Source organism: Chiloscyllium punctatum, chromosome 4 (assembly GCF_047496795.1).
Source record: "Chiloscyllium punctatum isolate Juve2018m chromosome 4, sChiPun1.3, whole genome shotgun sequence".
NCBI lineage: Eukaryota > Metazoa > Chordata > Chondrichthyes > Orectolobiformes > Hemiscylliidae > Chiloscyllium > Chiloscyllium punctatum.
Genome location: NC_092742.1, coordinates 3229430 through 3253150, shown reverse-complemented (window position 1 = coordinate 3253150; position 23721 = coordinate 3229430). Strand labels below are relative to the sequence as shown.

Below are 23721 nucleotides of genomic sequence, written 5' to 3'. Positions count from 1 at the left end.
GTCTGGGTGTGAGAGTGACCGACAGGGTCTGGGTGTGAGAGGGTCTGGGTGAGAGAGTGACCAACAGGGTCTGGGTGTGAGAGGGTCTGGGGGTGAGAGTGACCGACAGGGTCTGGGGGTGAGAAGGTCTGAGTGAGAGAGTGACCAACAGGGTCTGGGTGTGAGAGTGACCGACAGGGTCTGGGGGTGAGAGGGTCTGAGTGTGAGAGTGACCGACAGGGTCTGGGGGTGAGAGGGTCTGAGTGTGAGAGTGATCGACAGGGTCTGGGGGTGAGAGTGACCGACAGGGTCTGGGTGTGAGAGTGACCGACAGGGTCTGTGTGTGAGAGGGTCTGGGTGTGAGAGTGACCGACAGGGTCTGGGTGTGAGAGGGTCTGGGTGTGAGAGTGACCAACAGGGTCTGGGGGTGAGAGGGTCTGGGTGTGAGAGTGACCGACAGGGTCTGGGTGTGAGAGTGACCAACAGGGTCTGGGGGTGAGAGGGTCTGGGTGTGAGAGTGACCGACAGGGTCTGGGTATGAGAGTGACCGACAGGATCTGGGGGTGAGAGGGTCTGGGTGTGAGAGTGACCGACAGGGTCTGGGTGTGAGAGTGACCGACAGGGTCTGGGGGTGAGAGGGTCTGGGTGTGAGAGTGACCGACAGGGTCTGGGTGTGAGAGTGACCGACAAGGTCTGGGTGTGAGAGGGTCTGGATGAGAGTGACCGACAGGGTCTGGGTGTGAGAGGGTCTGGGTGTGAGAGTGACCGACAGGGTCTGGGTGTGAGAGTGACCGACAGGGTCTGGGTGTGAGAGGGTCTGGGTGAGAGAATGACCGACAGGGTCTGGGTGTGAGAGTGACCAACAGGGTCTGGGTGTGAGAGTGACCAACAGGGTTTGGGTGTGAGAGTGACCAACAGTGTATGGGTGTGAGAGTGACCGGCAGGGTATGTGTGAGAGTGACCAACAGTGTCTGGGTGAGAGTGACCGACTAGGCCTGGGTAAGAGTTACCGACTGGGTCTGGGTGTGAGAGTGACCAACAGGGTCTCGGTGAGAGTGACCGACTAGGCCTGGGTAAGAGTGACCGACTGGGTCTGGGTGTGAGAGTGACCAACAGGGTCTCTGTGAGTGTGACCGACAGGGTCTGGGTGAGAGTAATCGACAGGGTCTCGGTTAGAGTGACTGACAGGGTCTGGGTGAGAGTGACCGACAGGGTCTGGGTGTGAGAGTGACCAACAGGGTCTGGGTGTGAGAGTGACCAACAGGGTCTGGGTGTGAGAGGGTCTGGGTGAGAGAGTGACCGACAGGGTCTGGGTGTGAGAGTGACCGACAGGGTCTGGGTGTGAGAGTGATCGACATGGTTCGGGTGTGAGAGTGACCGACAGGGTCTGGGTGTGAGAGTGATCGACATGGTCTGGGTGCGAAAGTGATCAACAGGGTCTGGGTGTGAGACTGACCAACATGGTCTGAGTGTGAGTAATCGACAGGGACTGGGTGTGAGAGTGACCGACAGGGTCTGAGTGTGAGAGTGATCGACAGGGTCTGGGTGTGAGAGTGACCGACAGGGCCTGGGTGCGAGAGTGACCAACAGGGTCTGGGTGTGAGAGTGACCGACAGGGTCTGGGGTGAGAGGTTCTGAGTGTGAGAGTGACCGACAGGGTCTGGGGGTGAGAGTGACCGACAGGGTCTGGGTGTGAGAGTATCCAACGGGGTCTGGGTCTGAGAGAGACTGACAGGGTCTGGGGGTGAGAGTGACCGACAGGGTCTGGGTGTGAGAGTGACCGACTGGGTCTGGATGTGAGAGTATCCAACGGGGTCTGGGTCTGAGAGAGACTGACAGGGTCTGGGGGTGAGAGTGACCGACAGGGTCTGGGGGTGAGAGGGTCTGAGTGTGAGAGTGATCGACAGGGTCTGGGTGTGAGAGTGACCGACAGGGTCTGGGGGTGAGAGGGTCTGAGTGTGAGAGTGACCGACAGGGTCTGGGTGTGAGAGTGACCGACAGGGTCTGGGGGTGAGAGTGACCGACAGGGTCTGGGGGTGAGAGGGTTCTTGTGTGAGAGTGACCGACAGGGTCTGGGGGTGAGAGTGACCGACAGGGTCTGGGGGTGAGAGGGTCTGGGTGTGAGAGTGACCGACAGGGTCTGGGGGTGAGAGTGACCGACAGGGTCTGGGGGTGAGAGGGTCTGAGTGTGAGAGTGACTGACAGGGTCTGGGGGTGAGAGGGTCTGAGTGTGAGAGTGACCGACAGGGTCTGGGGGTGAGAGTGACCGACAGGGTCTGGGTGTGAGAGTGACCGACTGGGTCTGGATGTGAGAGTATCCAACGGGGTCTGGGTCTGAGAGAGACTGACAGGGTCTGGGGGTGAGAGGGTCTGAGTGTGAGAGTGACCGACAGGGTCTGGGTGTGAGAGTGACCGACAGGGTCTGGGGGTGAGAGGGTCTGAGTGTGAGAGGGGGTGAGAGGGTCTGAGTGTGAGAGTGATCGACAGGGTCTGGGGGTGAGAGTGACCAACAGGGTCTGGGGGTGAGAGTGACCGACAGGGTCTGGGTGTGAGAGTGACCGACAGGGTCTGGGTGTGAGAGGGTCTGGGTGAGAGAGTGACCAACAGGGTCTGGGTGTGAGAGGGTCTGGGTGTGAGAGTGACCGACAGGGTCTGGGTGTGAGAGTGACCAACAGAGTCTGGGTGAGAGTGACCGACTAGGCCTGGGTAAGAGTGACCGACTGGGTCTGGGTGTGAGTGTGACCAACAGGGTCTGGGTGAGAGTGACCGACTAGGCCTGGGTAAGAGTGACTGACTGGGTCTGGGTGTGAGAGTGACCAACAGGGTCTCTGTGAGTGTGACCGACAGGGTCTGGGTGAGAGTAATCGACAGGGTCTCGGTTAGAGTGACTGACAGGGTCTGGGTGAGAGTGACCGACAGGGTCTGGGGGTGAGAGTGACCAACAGGGTCTGGGTGTGAGAGTGACCGACAGGGTCTGGGTGTGAGAGTGACCAACAGGGTCTGGGTGTGAGAGGGTCTGGGTGTGAGAGTGACCGACAGGGTCTGGGTGTGAGAGTGATCGACATGGTCTGGGTGTGAGAGTGACCGACAGGGTCTGGGTGCGAGAGTGACCAACAGGGTCTGGGTGTGAGAGTGACCGACAGGGTCTGGGTGTGAGAGGGTCTGGGTGAGAGAATGACCGACAGGGTCTGGGTGTGAGAGTGACCAACAGGGTCTGGGTGTGAGAGTGACCAACAGGGTTTGGGTGTGAGAGTGACCAACAGTGTATGGGTGTGAGAGTGACCGGCAGGGTATGGGTGAGAGTGACCAACAGGGTCTGGGTGTGAGAGTGACCAACAGAGTCTGGGTGAGAGTGACCGACTAGTCCTGGGTAAGAGTGACTGACTGGATCTGGGTGTGAGAGTGACCAACAGGGTCTCTGTGAGTGTGACCGACAGGGTCTGGGTGAGAGTAATCGACAGGGTCTCGGTTAGAGTGACTGACAGGGTCTGGGTGAGAGTGACCGACAGGGTCTGGGTGTGAGAGTGACCAACAGGGCCTGGGTGTGAGAGTGACCAACAGGGTCTGGGTGTGAGAGGGTCTGGGTGAGAGAGTGACCGACAGGGTCTGGGTGTGAGAGTGACCGACAGGGTCTGGGTGTGAGAGTGATCGACATGGTCTGGGTGTGAGAGTGACCGACAGGGTCTGGGTGTGAGAGTGACCAACAGGGTCTGGGTGTGAGAGGGTCTGGGTGTGAGAGTGACCGACAGGGTCTGGGTGTGAGAGTGATCGACATGGTCTGGGTGTGAGAGTGACCGACAGGGTCTGGGTGCGAGAGTGACCAACAGTGTCTGGGAGCGAGAGTGACCAACAGGGTCTGGGTGTGAGAGGGTCTGGGTGTGAGAGTGACCGACAGGGTCTGGGTGTGAGAGTGATCGACATGGTCTGGGTGTGAGAGTGACCGACAGGGTCTGGGTGCGAGAGTGACCAACAGGGTCTGGGAGCCAGAGTGACTGACAGGGTCTGGGTGCGAAAGTGATCGACAGGGTCTGGGTGTGAGACTGACCAACATGGTCTGAGTGTGAGTAATCGACAGGGACTGGGTGTGAGAGTGACCGACAGGGTCTGAGTGTGAGAGTGATCGACAGGGTCTGGGTGTGAGAGTGACCGACAGGGTCTGGGTGTGAGAGTGACCAACAGGGTCTGGGAGCGAGAGTGACTGACAGGGTCTGGGTGCGAAAGTGATCGACAGGGTCTGGGTGTGAGACTGACCAACATGGTCTGAGTGTGAGTAATCGACAGGGACTGGGTGTGAGAGTGACCGACAGGGTCTGAGTGTGAGAGTGACCAACAGGGTCTGGGTGCGAGAGTGACTGACAGGGTCTGGGTGCGAGAGTGACCGACGGGGTCTGGGTGAGAGTGACTGACAGGGACAGGGTGTGAGAGTGATCGACAGGGTCTGAGTGTGAGAGTGACCAACAGGGTCTGGATGAGAGTGACCGACAGGGTCTGGGTGTGAGAGTGATCGACAGGGTCTGGGTGTGAGAGTGACCGACAGGGTCTGGGTGCGAGTGATCGACAGGGTCTGGGTGTGAGAGTAATCAACAAGGTCTGAGTGTGAGAGTGACCAACAGAGTCTGGGTGAGAGTGACCGACAAGGTCTGGGTGTGAGAGTGATCGACAGGGTCTGGGTGCGAGAGTGACCAACAGTGTCTGGGTGCGAGAGTGACCGACAGGGTCTGGTTGAGAGTGACCGACAGGGTCTAAGTGTGAGAGTGATCAACAAGGTCTGGGTGTTAAAGTGACCGACAGGGTCTGGGTGCGAGAGTGACCAACGGGGTCTGGGTGAGAGTGACTGACAGGGACTGGGTGTGAGAGTGACCGACAAAGTCTGGGTGTGAGAGTGACCGACAGGGTCTGGGTGAGAGTGACTGACAGGGTCTGTGTGAGACTGACCAACATGGTCTGAGTGTGAGTAACGACAGGGACTGGGTGTGAGAGTGACCGACAGGGTCTGAGTGTGAGAGTAATCAACAAGGTCTGAGTGTGAGAGTGACCAACTGAGTCTGGGTGAGAGTGACCGACAAGGTCTGGGTGTGAGAGTGTCCATCAGGGTCTGTGTGTGAGTGTGACCAACAGGGTCTGGGTGAGAGTGACCGACAGGGTCTGGATGTGAGTGACCGACAGGGTCTGGGTGTGAGAGTGACCGACAGGGTCTGGGTGAGAGTGACCGACAGGGTCTGGGTGTGAGAGTGATCGACAGGGTCTGGGTGTGAGAGTGACCGACAGGGTCTGGGTGCAAGTGATTGACAGGGTCTGGGTGTGAGAGTAATCAACAAGGTCTGAGTGTGAGAGTGACCAACAGAGTCTGGGTGAGAGTGACCGACAAGGTCTGGGTGTGAGAGTGACCATCAGGGTCTGGGTGTGAGAGTGACCGACAGGGTCTGGGTGAGAGTGACCGACAGGGTCTGAGTGAGAGAGTGACCGACAGGGTCTGAGTGTGAGAGTGATCGACAAGGTCTGAGTGTGAGAATGACCAACAGAGTCTGGGTGAGAGTGACCGACAGGGTCTGGGTGTGAGAATGACCATCAGGGTTTGTGTGTGAGTGTGACCAACAGGGTCTGAGTGAGAGTGACCGACCGGGTCTGGGTGTGAGAGTGATCGACAGGGTCTGGGTGTGAGAGAGACTGACAGGGTCTGGGTGAGAGTGACCGACAAGGACTGGGTGTGAGAGTGATCGACAAGGTCTGAGTGTGAGAATGACCAACAGGGTCTGGGTGTGAGAGTGACCGACTGGGTCTGGGTCTGAGAGTGACTGACAGGGTCTGTTTGAGAGTGATCAGCAGTGTCTGGGTGTGACTGACCGACAGGGTCTGGGTGAGAGTGACCGACAGGGTCTGGGTGTGAGAGTGATCGACAGGGTCTGGGTGAGAGTGATCGACAGGGTCTGGGTGAGAGTGTCCAACATGGTCTGGGTGAGAGTGACCGACAGGGTCTGGGTGTGAGAGTGTCCGACGGGGTCTGGGTCTGAGTGAGACTGACAGGGTCTGTGTGAGAGTGATCGGCAGTGTCTGGGTGTGAGTGAGCGACAGGGTCTGAGTGTGAGAGTGACCGACAGGGCCTGAGTGTGAGAGTGACCGACAGGATCTGGGTGTGAGCGTGATCGACAGGGTCTGGGTGTGAGTGACTGACAGGGTCTGGGTGAGAGTGACCGATAGGGTCTGGGTGTGAGAGTGATCGACAGGGTCTGGGTGAGAGTGACCGATAGGGTCTGGGTCTGACAGTGTCCGATGTGGTCTGGGTGAGAGAGTGACCGAGTTTGTTCAGTGTGGGACTGATCGATGAACCGGTTTGTCTGGTCCAGTTTGAGGTTGTAATCTTGGTCAGGTTTCTTGTGTATGAAAGACAAGCTGGATACGGACACCGTCTCTGTCTGATTCCTTTCTGACTTTGCCTTGTTTTCTTCCTTGTTTGCCACCCCCTCCCCACCCTCAGTAGCCGTCTGCGGCCCAGGAGCCCGGTGCACTCGGATGATGGCGGAGGTGAGCTTTTCGATGTGATGTTCACTGGGGGTTCGCTTGCCCTGATTAAACAGAGCAGAGCAATCTACGAAAGCTGATAGTGCCAGAGTTAGATATAATTGTTCAATTTTCTCTCTGTATCAACAGGGGAAAATAAGTTGCAAGCAGCTGAATACATCCTCCAAATAACACATTACGATCGAGAGCACGTCATTTCCACACTTTAATTTGCTGCGTATTTACTGATAAGGCCCTGCTATATATCAATCAATATGTCGCGAAATGGAATTTTCGGTTGTGTTTTTAGCTGCTGGTGCTGTGTTGCTTCATTCTATTTGATCGATGGTGGGAGGGGGAGTGAGGCTGCTGCTACAATCAACGACAGAATCGAAGAGAGCTTTTCACCAAGTGGGTCGGAATGAGATTTAAATTTGCGACCTAATGCAAATTGGCTGGCATCTAACACAAGGCATTTGTCTTCAGAGTGAGCAATGACACTTGTGTCAAGTGTGGGGCTGAAGTGTTAAATTCGAATGATGAAGAGATTTGAGACAAGCAGAGCTGGGGTTGTACAGTTAGGGGGCTCCCTCACATTGAAGGATCTCAGACCTCGAGCTGCAGCCAGGTTGACCATTGCAGAGACAGGGCAGTCTGGAACCAACTCAGAACCCAAGGTCATCCCGTGAGTTAGCACTGCTGCCTCACAGCGCCAGAGACCTGGGTTCGATTCCTGCCTCAGCCAACTGACTGTGTGGAGTTTGCACATTCTCCCTGTGTCTGAGTGGGTTTCCTCCGGGTGCTCCGGTTTCCTCCCACAGTCCAAAGATGTGCAGGTTAGGTGAAGTGGCCATGCTAAATTGCCCGTAGTGTTAGGTGAAGGGGTAAATGTAGGGGAATGGGTCTGGGTGGGTTGCTCTTCGGAGGGTCAGTGTGGACTTGTTGGGCCGAAGGGCCTGTTTCCACACTGTAAGTAATCTAATCTAATCTAATAGAACATAGAACATAGAACAATACAGCACAGAACAGGCCCTTCGGCCCACGATGTTGTGCCGAACTTCTATCCTAGATTAAGCACCCATCCATGTACCTATCCAAATGCCGCTTAAAGGTCGCCAATGAATCTGACTCTACCACTCCCACGGGCAGCGCATTCCATGCCCCCACCACTCTCTGGGTAAAGAACCCACCCCTGACATCTCCCCTATACCTTCCACCCTTCACCTTAAATTTATGTCCCCTTGTAACACTCTGTTGTACCCGGGGAAAAAGTTTCTGACTGTCTACTCTATCTATTCAATAGACAATAGACAATAGACAATAGACAATAGATGCAGGAGTAGGCCATTCTGCCCTTCGAGCCTGCACCGCCATTCAATATGATCATGGCTGATCATTCCTAATTAGTATCCTGTTCCAGCCTTATCTCCATACCCCTTGACTCCACTATCTTTAAGAGCTCTATCCAATTCTTTCTTAAAAGAATCCAGAGACTGGGCCTCCACTGCCCTCTGGGGCAGAGCATTCCACACAGCCACCACTCTCTGTGTGAAGTAGTTTCTCCTCATCTCTGTCCTAAATGGTCTACCCCGTATTTTTAAGTTGTGTCCTCTGGTTCGGCACTCCCCCATCAACGGAAATATGTTCCCTCCTGCCAGAGTGTCCAGTCCTTTCATAAGCCTATACGTTTCAATCAGATCCCCTCTCAGTCTTCTAAACTCAAGGGTATACAAGCCCAGTCGCTTCAGTCTTTCCGTGTAAGGCAATCCTGCCATTCCAGGAATTGACCTCGTGAACCTACGCTGCACTCCCTCAATAGCCAGAATGTCTTTCCTCAAATTTGGAGACCAGAACTGTACACAGTACTCCAGGTGTGGTCTCACCAGGGCCCTGTACAGCTGCAGAAGCACCTCTTTGCTTCTATACTCAATCCCTCTTGTTATGAAGGCCAGCATGCTATTAGCCTTCTTCACGACCTGCTGTACCTGCATGCTTGCCTTCATTGACTGGTGGACAAGAACACCCAGATCTCTCTGAACAGCCCCTTTACCTAATTTGATACCATTGAGGTAGTAATCTGCCTTCCTGTTCTTGCCACCAAAGTGGATAACCAGACATTTATCCACATTAAACTGCATCTGCCATGCATCTGCCCACTCACCTAACTTGTCCAGGTCACCCTGTAATCCCCTAACATCCTCATCACATTTCACCCTACCACCTAGCTTTGTGTCATCAGCAAATTTGCTAATGTTATTGCTGATACCATCTTCTATATCATTTACATATATTGTAAAAAGCTGCGGTCCCAGCACGGATCCCTGCGGTACCCCACTGGTCACTGCCTGCCATTTCGAAATGGAGCCGTTAATCACTACCCTTTGTTTCCTGTTAGCCAACCAATTCTCTATCCAATCTAGTACTTTGCCCCCAATCCCGTGCGCCCTAATTTTACTCACTAACCTCTTGTGTGGGACTTTATCAAAAGCTTTCTGAAAGTCCAGGTACACTACATCCACTGGATCTCCCTCGTCCATCTTCCGAGTTACATCCTCAAAAAATTCAAGAAGATTAGTCAAGCATGATTTCCCCTTCATAAATCCATGCTGACTCTGTCCTATCCTGTTACTATTATCCAGATGTGCCGTAATTTCATCCTTTATCTTGTAAACCTCTATCAAGTCACCCCTCATCCTTCGCCGTTCCAATGAGAAAAGGCCGAGAACTCTCAACCTATCCTCGTACGACCTACTCTCCATTCCAGGCAACATCCTGGTAAATCTTCTCTGCACCCTCTCCAAAGCTTCCACATCTTTCCTAAAGTGAGGCGACCAGAACTGCACACAGTACTCCAAATGTGGCCTAACCAAAGTCCTGTACAGCTGCAACATCACCTCACGACTCTTGAATTCAATCCCTTTGCTCATGAACGATAATACACCATAGGCCTTCTTACAAACTCTATCCACCTGAGTGGCAACCTTCAAAGATCTATGAACATAGACCCCAAGATCCCTCTGTTCCTCCACCTGACCAAGAACCCTACCATTAACCCTGTATTCCGCATTCTTATTTGTTCTTCCAAAATGGACAACCTCACACTTGGCAGGGTTGAACTCCATCTGCCACTCCTCAGCCCAGCTCTGCATCATATCTAAGTCCCTCTGCAGCCGACTGTTCAGCTCTGCTTCAATTGGCAATGGATAACACAGCATTGTTTACTGTTCCTCGAGATGGTGGGATTGGGAGCTCTGCTCACCCAGACCCTGTCGGTCACTAACCCTGGCCTGGCCTGACCTGTCCCTGACCTTGGGAGTGTTTGATGGGGAACAGTGTAGAGGAAGCTTTACTCTGTATCTAACCCCGTGCTGTCCCTGTCCTGGGAGAGTTTGATGGGGAACAGTGTAGAGGGAGCTTTACTCTGTATCTAACCCCGTGCTGTCCCTGTCCTGGGAGTGTTTAATGGGGAACAGTGTAGAAGGAGCTTTACTCTATATCTAACCCTGTGCTGTCCCTGTCCTGGGAGTGTTTGTTGGGGACAGTGTAGAGGTAGCTTTACTCTGTATCTAACCCCGTGCTGTCCCTGTCCTGGGAGTGTTTGATGGGGGACAGTGTAGAGGGAGTTTTACTCTGTGTCTAACCCCGTGCTGTCCCTGTCCTGGGAGGGTTTGATGGGGGACAATGTAGAGAGAGCTTTACTCTGTATCTAACCCCGTGCTGTCCCTGTCCTGGGAGTGTTTGATGGGGGACAGTGTAGAGGGAGCTTTACTCTGTGTCTAACCCCGTGCTGTCCCTGTCCTGGGAGTGTTTGTTGGGGACAGTGTAGAGGGAACTTTACTCTGTATCTAACCCCGTGCTGTCCCTGTCCTGGGAGTGTTTGTTGGGGGGACAGTGTAGAGGGAACTTTACTCTGTATCTAACCCCGTGCTGTCCCTGTCCTGGGAGTGTTTGATGGGGGACAGTGTAGAGAGAGCTTTACTCTGTATCTAACCCCGTGCTGTCCCTGTCCTGGGAGTGTTTGTTGGGGGGACAGTGTAGAGGGAGCTTTACTTTCAGTTGAAAAGACAGCAGCAACTAATGGGTGAGTTGAAAAGTTCAGATGAGGTGGGGTTCCTGTTATCTTAGTCTATTCTAATCTGATGGGGATTTGTGCCCGATATCTGTGTTGGCACAGAAATCTGTCGCTCAGCGCGTTGTCTGACAGGGATGGGAATGCTCGATGCTGGTGACTCACTTCCCCTTAACCTCGTGTAAATGGGAACATTTACTGCACATAAACAGTTGATTTTTCTATTTTCCAAAATCCATTTCCCATTACTGTGGGCGCACATCGCTCTTCAGCTGCAGGCACCTCCCCAGTGACGCCTGTCACTAGATTTCTCTGTACACATTAACTGCTGAAGACTGTTTGCTCTCTGCCCAGTGCTGTTAGTTAGTTTCTGACGTGTGCATTCCTTTTTGTATTCCCAACCTCTGTTGTCACTTCTAAAGCAATCTGTCGCTTCAAACAGTGTTCCTTTCATCTGTCAGGAGGGAATGTGTGTGTGATGTGTCCGTTTTGGAGCTGGACAGACAGGGCCACTAACTGTGATGCATGTTCTGCAGGGAGGGTATTTGCTGAACAGAGCCTTTTGTAAATGGAGGGGTAGAATGTTAAGTCAGCCACACGTGGGGTGTGCCTCTGAGCATGTCCATGTCTTATGCCAAAAGCCAAATCACATCGGTCATTCCCTTCTCAGCATTGGATTCAATCACCAAGCATTGCCTCCACTCTGTCCCCCTCACAACAATCCGAATTTGATACAATCAGAATTGGCAGCTTTCTGATTTCTTCTTTTAAACAAAGCAGAACATTAAAAAAAAACAATTGTCAGACATTTAACAATGCTACAGATGGATGTCAAGGTGTGTATTTATCAATTATGGTTGGCAGTGTGAAGGACTGTTCCTCGTTCTTTTAATCATTCTGATACATTCATACTCGCCCTCATTCTCACTGACTTGCACTTTTTTTTATTCACTCGTGGGACATGGGCATCACTGGCTGGTCCATCAATTATATCCCGTCCTGAGCTGTCCTTGAGAAGGTGCTGATCAGCTGCCTCTTGAACCACTGCAGTCTACGTAGACTCACATACCCATAAGGAGGGAATCCCAGGATTTTGACCCAGTGACAGTGAAGGAGCAGTGAAATATTTCCAAGTCAGGATGGTTAGTGGCTTGGAGGGGAACTTGCAAGTGGTAAAGTTCCCATATATCTAATGTCCTATGGGATGGAAGTGATCATGGGTTTGGAAGGTGTTGTCTGAGGATCTTTGGTGAATTTCTGCAGTATATCTTATAGATAGTACACACTGCTGCTACTGAGCGTTGGTGGTGGAGGGAGTGGATGGTTGTGGATATAGGTATATGAGGAATAAAAGGATGTCTCGGGTAGGATAAGGTCTGTCAAAGACAGAAGTGGAAAGTTGTATGTAGACCCTGTGGAGATTGGAGAGGTGCTAAATGAATATTTCTCATCTGTTTTCACTCAGGAAAAGGAGAATTTTGTAGAGGAGAAGACTGAGATACGGGCTATTAAATTTGAAAGGATTGAGGTTAGTAAGGAGGAGGTGTTATCAATTCGCGAAGGTGTGAAAGTAGGTAAGTCCCCTGGGCCGGATGGGATTTATCCGAGGATTCTCTGGGAAGCTAGGGAGGAGGTGTTGGAGCCTTTGGCCTTGATCTTTGAATCGTCATTGTCTACAGGTTTAGTACCAGAGGACTGGAGGATTGCAGATGTTGTGCCCTTGTTCAAGAAGGACAGCAGAGATAACTCAGATAATTATAGACCAGTAAACTTTACGTCTGTTGTAGGAAAAGTTTTGGAAAGGATAATAAGAGATAGGATTTATAATCATCTAGCAAGCAACAATTTGATTGGAGATAGTCAACCTGGTTTCATCAAGGGCAGGTCGTGTCTCACAAACCTGACTGAGTTTTTTGAGAAGGTGACCCAAGCATGTAGGTGAGGGTAAGGCAGTTGATGAAGTGATCATGGACTTCAGTAAAGCCTTTGATACAGTTCCACATGGTAGGCTACAGGAGAAAATGCAGAGGCATGGGATTGAGGGTGATTTAGCAGTTTGGATTAGAAACTGGCTTTCTGTAAGAAGGCAGCGAGTGGTGGTTGATGGAAAATATTCAGTCTGGAGTCTGGTTACTAGTGGTATGCCCCAAGGATCTGTTTTGGGACCACTGCTGTTTGTCATTTTTATAAATGACTTAGATACAGGTATAGGTGGATGGGTTAGTAAATTTGCAGACATTACTAAAGTCGGTGAAGTAGTGGACAGTGTGAAAGAATGTTACAGATTGCAGGGGGACTTTGATAAACTGCAGAATTGGGCTGAGAGGTGACTAATGGAGTTCATTGTAGATAAATGTGAGGTGATGCACTTTGGGAAGAATAACAGCAAGGCAGAATACTGGGTCAATGGAAAGACTCTTGGTAGTGTGGATGTGCAGAGGGATCTTGGTTTTATTGGTAGAGGGATTGAGTTCTGGAGCCATGATGTCATGCTAAAACTGTACAAAACACTAGTGCGGCTGCACTTGGAATATTGTGTGCTGTTCTGGTCGCCCCATTACAGGAAGGATGTGGAAAATTGGAAAAGGGGCAGAGGAGATTTACCAGGATGTTGCCTGGTCTGGAGGGAAGATCTAATGAGGAAAGGCTGAGAGACTTGGGTCAGTTCTCATTGGACAGAAGGATAAGAGAGGATTTAATAGAGACATACAAGATGGTCAGAGGATTAGATAGGGTGGACAGTGAGAGTCCTTTTCCTAGGATGATGATATCTGCTTGTATGAGGGGGGTAGCTACAAGTTGAGGGGTGATAGATTGAAGTTGGATGTCAGGCAGGTTCTTCACTCAGAGAGTGGTAAGGGCGTGGAATGCCATGCCTGCCAATTTAGTTAACTCAGCCACATTAGTGGCATTTAAACAGTCCTTGGATAAGCGCATGGATGATGATGGGATAGTGTAGGGCGATGGGCTTAGATTAGTTCACAAGGCAGCACAACATTAAGGGCCGAAGGGCCTGTTCTTCGCTGTATTGTTCTATATTCTATGTTCTAGGTTCTGTAGTGCCAATCAAACGGCTGCTTTGTCCTGATGGTGTTGAGCTTCTTGAGTGTTGTTGGGCTCCACCCATCCAGGGCAAGTGGGGAGTATTCCATCATCCTGCTGACTTGTGCCTTGTGCCTCCCCAGGTTTTGGGGAGTCAGGAGGTAAGTTACTCACCGCAGTATTCCTAGCCTCTGACCTGCTGTCGTAGCCATGTTTATTTGATGAGTCCAGTTGAGTTTCTGGTCCGTAGTAACCCTCAGAAGTGTTGATACTTGGGGATTCAATGGTCACACCATTGAATGTAAAGGGACAGTGATTAGATTGTCTTTTATTGGTGATGGTCGTTGTCTGGCATTTGTGTGGTGCAAATATTACTGACCACTTGTCACCCCAAGCCTGGATATTGTCCAGATCTTGTTGCATTTGAACATGGACTGTTTCAGTATCTGAGTTGTGAATGGTGCTGAACATTGTACAGTTATCAGCGAACATCCCCACCTGTGACCTTATGATGGAGGGAAGGTGAGTGATGAAACAGCTGAAGATGGTTGGGCCGAGGACACTCCCCTGAGGAACTCCTGCAGAGATGTCCTGGAGCTGAGGTGACTGATCTCCAACAACCATCTTCCAATGTGTCAGGTCTGACTCCAACCAGCAGAGAGTTTGCCCCCTGATTCCCATTGATTCCAGTTTCACTCAGGCTCCTTGATACCACAGTCGGTGTAATGCAGCTTTGATGTCAAGGGCTGTCCCTCTCCCCTCCCCTCCGGACTCCAGCTCTTTTGTCCATGTTTGACCCAAGGCTATAATAAGGTCAGGAGCTGAGTGACCCTGGGGGAACCCAAACTGGGGGTCACTGAGCAGGTTATTGCTGAGCAGGTGCTGCTTGATAGCTCTGTTACTGACCCCTTCCATCACTTTACTGAGGATAGAGAATAGACTAATAGGGCAGTAATTGGATTTGTCCTGCTTTTTATGTCCAGGACATACCTGTGCAATGTTCCACATTGTCGGGTAGATGCCAGTGTTGTAACTGTGCTGGAACAGCTTCACCAGGGGAGTGCCATGTTCTGGAGCACAGGTTTTCAGTAATATTGCTGAAATATTGTCAGGACCCATAGACTTCGCAGAATCAAATGCCTCTTTCTTGATGTCACGTGGAGTGAACCAAATTAGCTGAAGACTGGTATCTGTGATGCTGGGGATCACTGGAGAAGCCGACATTGGACATCTGCTCGGCATTTCTGGCTGAAGATTATTGTGAATGTTCCAGCTTTATCTTTTGCACTTTTATTTTGACCCTCCAACAGTGCGGCACTCCCTCAGTACTGCCCCTCCGACAATGCCCACTCCCTCAGCACTGACCCTCTGACAGTGTGGCATTCCCTCAGCACTGACCCTCCGACAGTGTTGCACTCCCTCAGCACTGACCCTCCGACAGTGCAGCACTCCCTCAGTACTGACCATCCGACAGTGCGGCACTCCCTCAGCACTGACCCTCTGACAGTGCGGCACTCCCTCAGCACTGACCCTCTGACAGTGCGGCGCTCCCTCAGCACTGACCCTCTGACAGTGCAGCACTCCCTCAGCACCGACCCTCTGACAGTCCCCACTCCCTCAGTACTGCCACTCCGACAATGCCCACTCAATAGACAATAGACAATAGACAATAGATGCAGGAGTAGGCCATTCTGCCCTTCGAGCCTGCACCGCCATTCAATATGATCATGGCTGATCATTCCTAATCAGTATCCTGTTCCAGCCTTATCTCCATACCCCTTGACTCCACTATCTTTAAGAGCTCTATCCAATTCTTTCTTAAAAGAATCCAGAGACTGGGCCTCCACTGCCCTCTGGGGCAGAGCATTCCACACAGCCACCACTCTCTGGGTGAAGTAGTTTCTCCTCATGTCTGTCCTAAATGGTCTACCCCGTATTTTTAAGTTGTGTCCTCTGGTTCGGCACTCCCCCATCAACGGAAATATGTTTCCTCCTGCCAGAGTGTCCAGTCCTTTCATAAGCCTATACGTTTCAATCAGATCCCCTCTCAGTCTTCTAAACTCAAGGGTATACAAGCCCAGTCGCTTCAGTCTTTCCGTGTAAGGCAATCCTGCCATTCCAGGAATTGACCTCGTGAACCTACGCTGCACTCCCTCAATAGCCAGAATGTCTTTCCTCAAATTTGGAGACCAGAACTGTACACAGTACTCCAGGTGTGGTCTCACCAGGGCCCTGTACAGCTGCAGAAGCACCTCTTTGCTTCTATACTCTTGTTATGAAGGCCAGCATGCTATTAGCCTTCTTCACGACCTGCTGTACCTGCATGCTTGCCTTCATTGACTGGTGGACAAGAACACCCAGATCTCTCTGAACAGCCCCTTTACCTAATTTGATACCATTGAGGTAGTAATCTGCCTTCCTGTTCTTGCCACCAAAGTGGATAACCAGACATTTATCCACATTAAACTGCATCTGCCATGCATCTGCCCACTCACCTAACTTGTCCAGGTCTCCCTGTAATCCCCTAACATCCTCATCACATTTCACCCTACCACCTAGCTTTGTGTCATCAGCAAATTTGCTAATGTTATTGCTGATACCATCTTCTATATCATTTACATATATTGTAAAAAGCTGCGGTCCCAGCACGGATCCCTGCGGTACCCCACTGGTCACTGCCTGCCATTTCGAAATGGAGCCGTTAATCACTACCCTTTGTTTCCTATTAGCCAACCAATTCTCTATCCAATCTAGTACTTTGCCCCCAATCCCGTGCGCCCTAATTTTACTCACTAACCTCTTGTGTGGGACTATATCAAAAGCTTTCTGAAAGTCCAGGTACAGTACATCCACTGGATCTCCCTCGTCCATCTTCCGAGTTACATCCTCAAAAAATTCAAGAAGATCAGTCAAGCATGATTTCCCCTTCATAAATCCATGCTGACTCTGTCCTATCCTGTTACTATTATCCAGATGTGCCGTAATTTCATCCTTTATAATAGACTCCAGTATCTTTCCCACCACTGAGGTCAGACTAACTGGTCTATAATTTCCTGCTTTCTCCCGCCCACCCTTCTTAAAAAGTGGCACAACATTAGCCGCCCTCCAATCCTCAGGAACCGACCCCGATTCTATTGAACTCTGGAAAATAATCACCAGCGCATCCACGATTTCCCGAGCCACCTCCTTCAGTACCCTGGGATGCAGGCCATCAGGTCCCGGAGACTTATCAACCTTCAGACCTAACAGTCTCTCCAACACCAAATCCTGGCAAATATAAATTCCCTTAAGTTCAGGTCCTTCAGCCACTGTTACCTCAGGGAGATTGCTTGTGTCTTCCCCAGTGAACACAGATCTGAAGTACCCATTTAATTCCTCTGCCATTTCTTTGTTCCCAGTAATATATTCCCCTGTTTCTGTCTTCAAGGGCCCAATTTTTGTCCTAACCATTTTTTTTTTGCCTTGGACATACCTAAAAAAAGCTTTTACTATCCTCCTTTACTATCCTCCCTCAGCACCGACCCTCTGACAGTCCCCACACCTCAGTACTGCCCCTCCGACAATGCCCACTCCCTCAGCACTGACCCTCCGACAGTGTGGCATTCCCTCAGCACTGACCCTCCGACAGTGTTGCACTCCCTCAGTACTGCCCCTCCGACAATGCCCACTCCCTCAGCACTGACCCTCCGAAAGTGCGGCACTCCCTCAGCACTGACCCTCCGACAGTGTTGCACTCCCTCAGTACTGACCCTCCGACAGTGCGGCGCTCCCTCAGCACCGACCCTCTGACAGTCCCCACTCCCTCAGCACCGACCCTCTGACAGTCCCCACTCCCTCAGCACTGACCCTCTGACAGTCCCCACTCCCTCAGCACTGACCCTCTGACAGTCCCCACTCCCTCAGCACTGACCCTCTGACAGTCCCCACTCCCTCAGCACTGACCCTCTGACAGTCCCCACTCCCTCAGCACTGACCCTCTGACAGTCCCCACTCCCTCAGCACCGACCCTCTTTCCTGCTTTGGGCCTCATGAACGGTCCTTGATATTGAGTCAAACTATCAGTCTCATGTTCATGTATCATGTTTTTTGAAACTGATCATTTGGGAGCAAAGGGACTAGTTGACATAGAGTGCTCCAAAATGGTGGATGGAAACTGTAGCCTTTACAATTGCCCAAGAAAGGAGAGTGAGAATATTTGTCTGCTCGATGAGTGTTGGGTGAGTTTCTGTACATGTTTCGATATACATGTGTGAATTATTCACAGACAGTGCAAATAGGAATGACCTACCAAACCTCATATCGCCTATTGGCACTCTGTCTTTGGCTGCTTTGAACTTGTTGTGGAATGGTAGGATACCTCATTACTAGTTCCCTGTGTGTGTATGTCTTGTATTCTGTTGTTACCTGTCCAATGGAGAACACTAACTTGCGTGTTATACCCTGCTGCAGATATTCCTGTGATCCCAGACCTGGAGGAAGTGCAGGAAGAAGATCTGGCCATGCAGGTAGCAGCCCCACCCAGGTAAGCACCAGTTCCCAGGACAGGTTACTGTCAGCTCACCCCGGCTTCAAAGGTCACAGAATCACCGAATGGTGACAGTGCAGCTGGAGGCCATTCAGGTCATCGTGTCTATACTGGCCCTCAAAATGAGCCATTTCACTGAGTTCCAGTGTCTTGTTTTTTCCCCGAACACTGTATCTATTTAAATGCTCATCTGCAGCCTCCCCCCCACATTTCCAAGCTGTGCATTCCCCACCCTAACTACTCACTGAGTGAAAAGGCTGTTTTTACACATATGCCTTTTTAAAAAATATTTTTTGTTCTGTGCCTTCTTCTTCTCCTATTCTGTAATCACAGAATTCCCTACAGGCCATTCAGCCCATCAAGTAAAACACCGATCCTCCAAAGAACATCCCACCCACTACCCTATCCCTGTTACCCTGTATTTCCCATGGCCAATCCACCAGGCCTGCACATCTTTAGACTGAGAGAGGAAACCGAGCACCTGGAGGAAACCCACACAGACACAGGGAGATTGTGCAGACTCCACACAGACAGTTGCCTGAGGGGGGTACAAACCCGGGTCCCTGGCGCTATGAGGCAGCAGTGCCAGCCACTTTGCCACTCCCTTGCTGTAATTTCCCTGCAGATTTATTTGTCTACGTCTTTTCCACTGGTTGCTGGTCGATAGACTACACTGAGCATTGGAACGGCAGACTCTTTGTCCTTAGTTCGAACCAAACGGACTCTGTGCATGGACCATCTGAAACATCCTCTTTCTCCAGCAGTGGAAAGCTCTCCTCAATCTATACTGATACCCTGCTTTTCCGTACACGCTGTAAACAGGAAGATTTAAACCCCGATTCCTGCCCTTCTTTCTATTATCACCACACCATTCTAATTCCAGATGGAAATCTCCAGGGTTGACTCAACAATATCATTTCTCACACTGCATGCATTCACATTGCTGCAGTGTAATGCTGATTCAGACTGCGGTCCTTTCTCTCAGTTTAACTATGAAGTTCCTATTTTCTGCTCTTGTGCTCGCTGTGTCTCCCAGTGCTATGTTCATCCTAGTCAGCTCACTGCCCAGGTAAATACCAGTATAAAGTCAGCTCACTGCCCGGGTAAACACCAGGATAGAGACAGCTCACTGCCCAGGTAAATACCAGTATAGAGTCAGCTCACTGCCCGGGTAAACACCAGTATAGAGACAGCTCACTGCCCGGGTAAACACCAGTATAGAGACAGCTCACTGCCCGGGTAAACACCAGTATAGAGACAGCTCACTGCCCAGGTAAATACCAGTATAGAGACAGCTCACTGCCTGGGTAAATACCAGTATAGAGACAGCTCACTGCCCGGGTAAATACCAGTATAGTGTCAGCTCACTGCCCGGGTAAACACCAGTATAGAGACAGCTCACTGCCTGGGTAAATACCAGTATAGAGACAGCTCACTGTCTGAGTAAACACCAGTATAGACACAGCTCACTGCCTGGGGAAACACCAGTATAGAGTCAGCTCACTGCCCGGGTAAATACCAGTATAGAGACAGCTCACTGCCCGGGTAAATACCAGTATAGTGTCAGCTCACTGCCCGGGTAAACACCAGTATAGAGACAGCTCACTGCCTGGGTAAATACCAGTATAGAGACAGCTCACTGCCCGGGTAAACACCAGTATAGAGACAGCTCACTGCCTGGGTAAATACCAGTATAGAGACAGCTCACTGCCCGGGTAAATACCAGTATAGAGACAGCTCACTGCCTGGGTAAACACCAGTATAGAGTCAGCTCACTGTCTGAGTAAACACCAGTATAGAGACAGCTCACTGCCCGGGTAAATACCAGTATAGAGACAGCTCACTGCCTGGGGAAACACCAGTATAGAGTCAGCTCACTGCCCAGGTAAATACCAGTATAGAGACAGCTCACTGTCTGAGTAAACACCAGTATAGAGACAGCTCACTGCCCGGGTAAATACCAGTATAGAGACAGCTCACTGCCTGGGGAAACACCAGTATAGAGTCAGCTCACTGCCCAGGTAAATACCAGTATAGAGACAGCTCACTGTCTGAGTAAACACCAGTATAGAGACAGCTCACTGCCCGGGTAAATACCAGTATAGAGACAGCTCACTGCCTGGGGAAACACCAGTATAGAGTCAGCTCACTGCCCGGGTAAATACCAGTATAGAGACAGCTCACTGCCTGGGGAAACACCAGTATAGAGTCAGCTCACTGCCCAGGTAAACACCAGTATAGAGACAGCTCACTGCCCAGGTAAACACCAGTATAGAGACATGTCACTGCCCGGGTAAACACCAGTATAGAGTCAGCTCACTGCCCAGGTAAATACCAGTATAGAGACAGCTCACTGTCTGAGTAAACACCAGTATAGAGACAGCTCACTGCCTGGGTAAACACCAGTATAGAGTCAGCTCACTGCCCGGGTAAACACCAGTATAGAGTCAGCTCACTGCCTGGGTAAACACCAGTATAGAGACAGCTCACTGCCCGGGTAAATACCAGTATAGAGACAGCTCACTGCCCGGGTAAATACCAGTATAGAGTCAGCTCACTGCCCAGGTAAATACCAGTATAGAGTCAGCTCACTGTCTGAGTAAACACCAGTATAGAGACAGCTCACTGCCCGGGTAAATACCAGTATAGAGTCAGCTCACTGCCCGGGTAAATACCAGTATAGAGTCAGCTCACTGCCCAGGTAAATACCAGTATAGAGTCAGCTCACTGCCCGGGTAAATACCGGTATAGAGACAGCACACTGCCCGGGTAAATACCAGTATAGAGACAGCTCACTGCCCAGGTAAACACCAGTATAGAGACAGCTCACTGCCCGGGTAAACACCAGTATAGAGACAGCTCACTGCCCAGGTAAATACCAGTATAGAGACAGCTCACTGTCTGAGTAAACACCAGTATAGAGACAGCTCACTGCCCAGGTAAATACCAGTATAGAGACAGCTCACTGCCCGGGTAAACACCAGTATAGAGACAGCTCACTGCCCGGGTAAATACCAGTATAGAGACAGCTCACTGCCTGGGTAAATACCAGTATAGAGACAGCTCACTGCCCGGGTAAATACCAGTATAGAGACAGCTCACTGCCCAGGTAAAAACCAGAATAGAGACAGCTCACTGCCCGGGTAAATACCAGTATAGAGACAGCTCACTGCCCGGGTAAATACCAGTATAGAGACAGCTCACTGCCCGGGTAAACACCAGTATAGAGTCAGCTCACTGCCCGGGTAAATACCAGTATAGAGACAGCTCACTGCCCGGGTAAATACCAGTATAGGAACAGCTCACTGCCCGGGTAAATACCAGTATAGAGTCAGCTCACTGCCCGGGTAAATACCAGTATAGAGTCAGCTCACTGCCCGGGTAAATACCAGTATAGAGTCAGCTCACTGCCCGGGTAAACACCAGTATAGAGTCAGCTCACTGCCCGGGTAAATACCAGTATAGGGACAGCTCACTGCCCGGGTAAATACCAGTATAGGGACAGCTCACTGCCCGGGTAAATACCAGTATAGGGACAGCTCACTGCCCGGGTAAATACCAGTATAGAGTCAGCTCACTGCCCGGGTAAATACCAGTATAGAGACAGCTCACTGCCTGGGTAAATACCAGTATAGAGACAGCTCACTGCCCGGGTAAATACCAGTATAGAGACAGCTCACTGCCCGGGTAAATACCAGTATAGAGACAGCTCACTGCCCAGGTAAACACCAGTATAGAGACAGCTCACTGCCCAGGTAAATACCAGTATAGAGACAGCTCACTGCCCAGCTAAATACCAGTATAGGGACAGCTCACTGCCCAGGTAAACACCAGTATAGAGACAGCTCACTGCCCAGGTAAATACCAGTATAGAGTCAGCTCACTGCCCGGGTAAACACCAGTATAGAGACAGCTCACTGCCCAGGTAAATACCAGTATAGAGACAGCTCACTGCCCGGGTAAATAGACAATAGACAATAGACAATAGATGCAGGAGTAGGCCATTCTGCCCTTCGAGCCTGCACCGCCATTCAATATGATCATGGCTGATCATTCCTAATCAGTATCCTGTTCCAGCCTTATCTCCATACCCCTTGACTCCACTATCTTTAAGAGCTCTATCCAATTCTTTCTTAAAAGAATCCAGAGACTGGGCCTCCACTGCCCTCTGGGGCAGAGCATTCCACACAGCCACCACTCTCTGGGTGAAGTAGTTTCTCCTCATCTCTGTCCTAAATGGTCTACCCCGTATTTTTAAGTTGTGTCCTCTGGTTCGGCACTCCCCCATCAACGGAAATATGTTCCCTCCTGCCAGAGTGTCCAGTCCTTTCATAAGCCTATACGTTTCAATCAGATCCCCTCTCAGTCTTCTAAACTCAAGGGTATACAAGCCCAGTCGCTTCAGTCTTTCCGTGTAAGGCAATCCTGCCATTCCAGGAATTGACCTCGTGAACCTACGCTGCACTCCCTCAATAGCCAGAATGTCTTTCCTCAAATTTGGAGACCAGAACTTTACACAGTACTCCAGGTGTGGTCTCACCAGGGCCCTGTACAGCTGCAGAAGCACCTCTTTGCTTCTATACTCAATCCCTCTTGTTATGAAGGCCAGCATGCTATTAGCCTTCTTCACGACCTGCTGTACCTGCATGCTTGCCTTCATTGACTGGTGGACAAGAACACCCAGATCTCTCTGAACAGCCCCTTTACCTAATTTGATACCATTGAGGTAGTAATCTGCCTTCCTGTTCTTGCCACCAAAGTGGATAACCAGACATTTATCCACATTAAACTGCATCTGCCATGCATCTGCCCACTCACCTAACTTGTCCAGTTCACCCTGTAATCCCATAACATCCTCATCACATTTCACCCTACCACCTAGCTTTGTGTCATCAGCAAATTTGCTAATGTTATTGCTGATACCATCTTCTATATCATTTACATATATTGTAAAAAGCTGCGGTCCCAGCACGGATCCCTGCGGTACCCCACTGGTCACTGCCTGCCATTTCGAAATGGAGCCGTTAATCACTACCCTTTGTTTCCTATTAGCCAACCAATTCTCTATCCAATCTAGTACTTTGCCCCCAATCCCGTGCGCCCTAATTTTACTCACTAACCTCTTGTGTGGGACTTTATCAAAAGCTTTCTGAAAGTCCAGGTACAGTACATCCACTGGATCTCCCTCGTCCATCTTCCGAGTTACATCCTCAAAAAATTCAAGAAGATTAGTCAAGCATGATTTTCCCTTCATAAATCCATGCTGACTCTGTCCTATCCTGTTACTATTATCCAGATGTGCCGTAATTTCATCCTTTATAATAGACTCCAGCATCTTTCCCACCACTGAGGTCAGACTAACTGGTCTATAATTTCCTGCTTTCTCCCGCCCACCCTTCTTAAAAAGTGGCACAACATTAGCCGCCCTCCAATCCTCAGGAACCGACCCCGATTCTATTGAACTCTGGAAAATAATCACCAGCGCATCCACGATTTCCCGAGCCACCTCCTTCAGTACCCTGGGATGCAGGCCATCAGGTCCCGGAGACTTATCAACCTTCAGACCTAACAGTCTCTCCAACACCAAATCCTGGCAAATAGAAATTCC

General features: G+C 50.7%; 1 protein-coding gene across 4 annotated transcripts in view; it reads left to right on the top strand.

Moving 5' to 3' along the window:
• Nucleotides 1-23721, top strand: part of ift43 (intraflagellar transport 43 homolog (Chlamydomonas)) — a 128818-nt gene that overhangs the window by 80875 nt on the left and 24222 nt on the right. For 3 of the 4 annotated variants that reach the window (XM_072567968.1, XM_072567969.1, XM_072567966.1), the window contains exons 5-6: nt 6455-6501; nt 18038-18110. In XM_072567968.1, the coding sequence (XP_072424069.1) occupies nt 6455-6501; nt 18038-18110 (120 nt within the window). The remainder of the gene's footprint in view (nt 1-6454; nt 6502-18037; nt 18111-23721) is intronic. The other variant, XM_072567967.1, reaches the window with a different exon arrangement.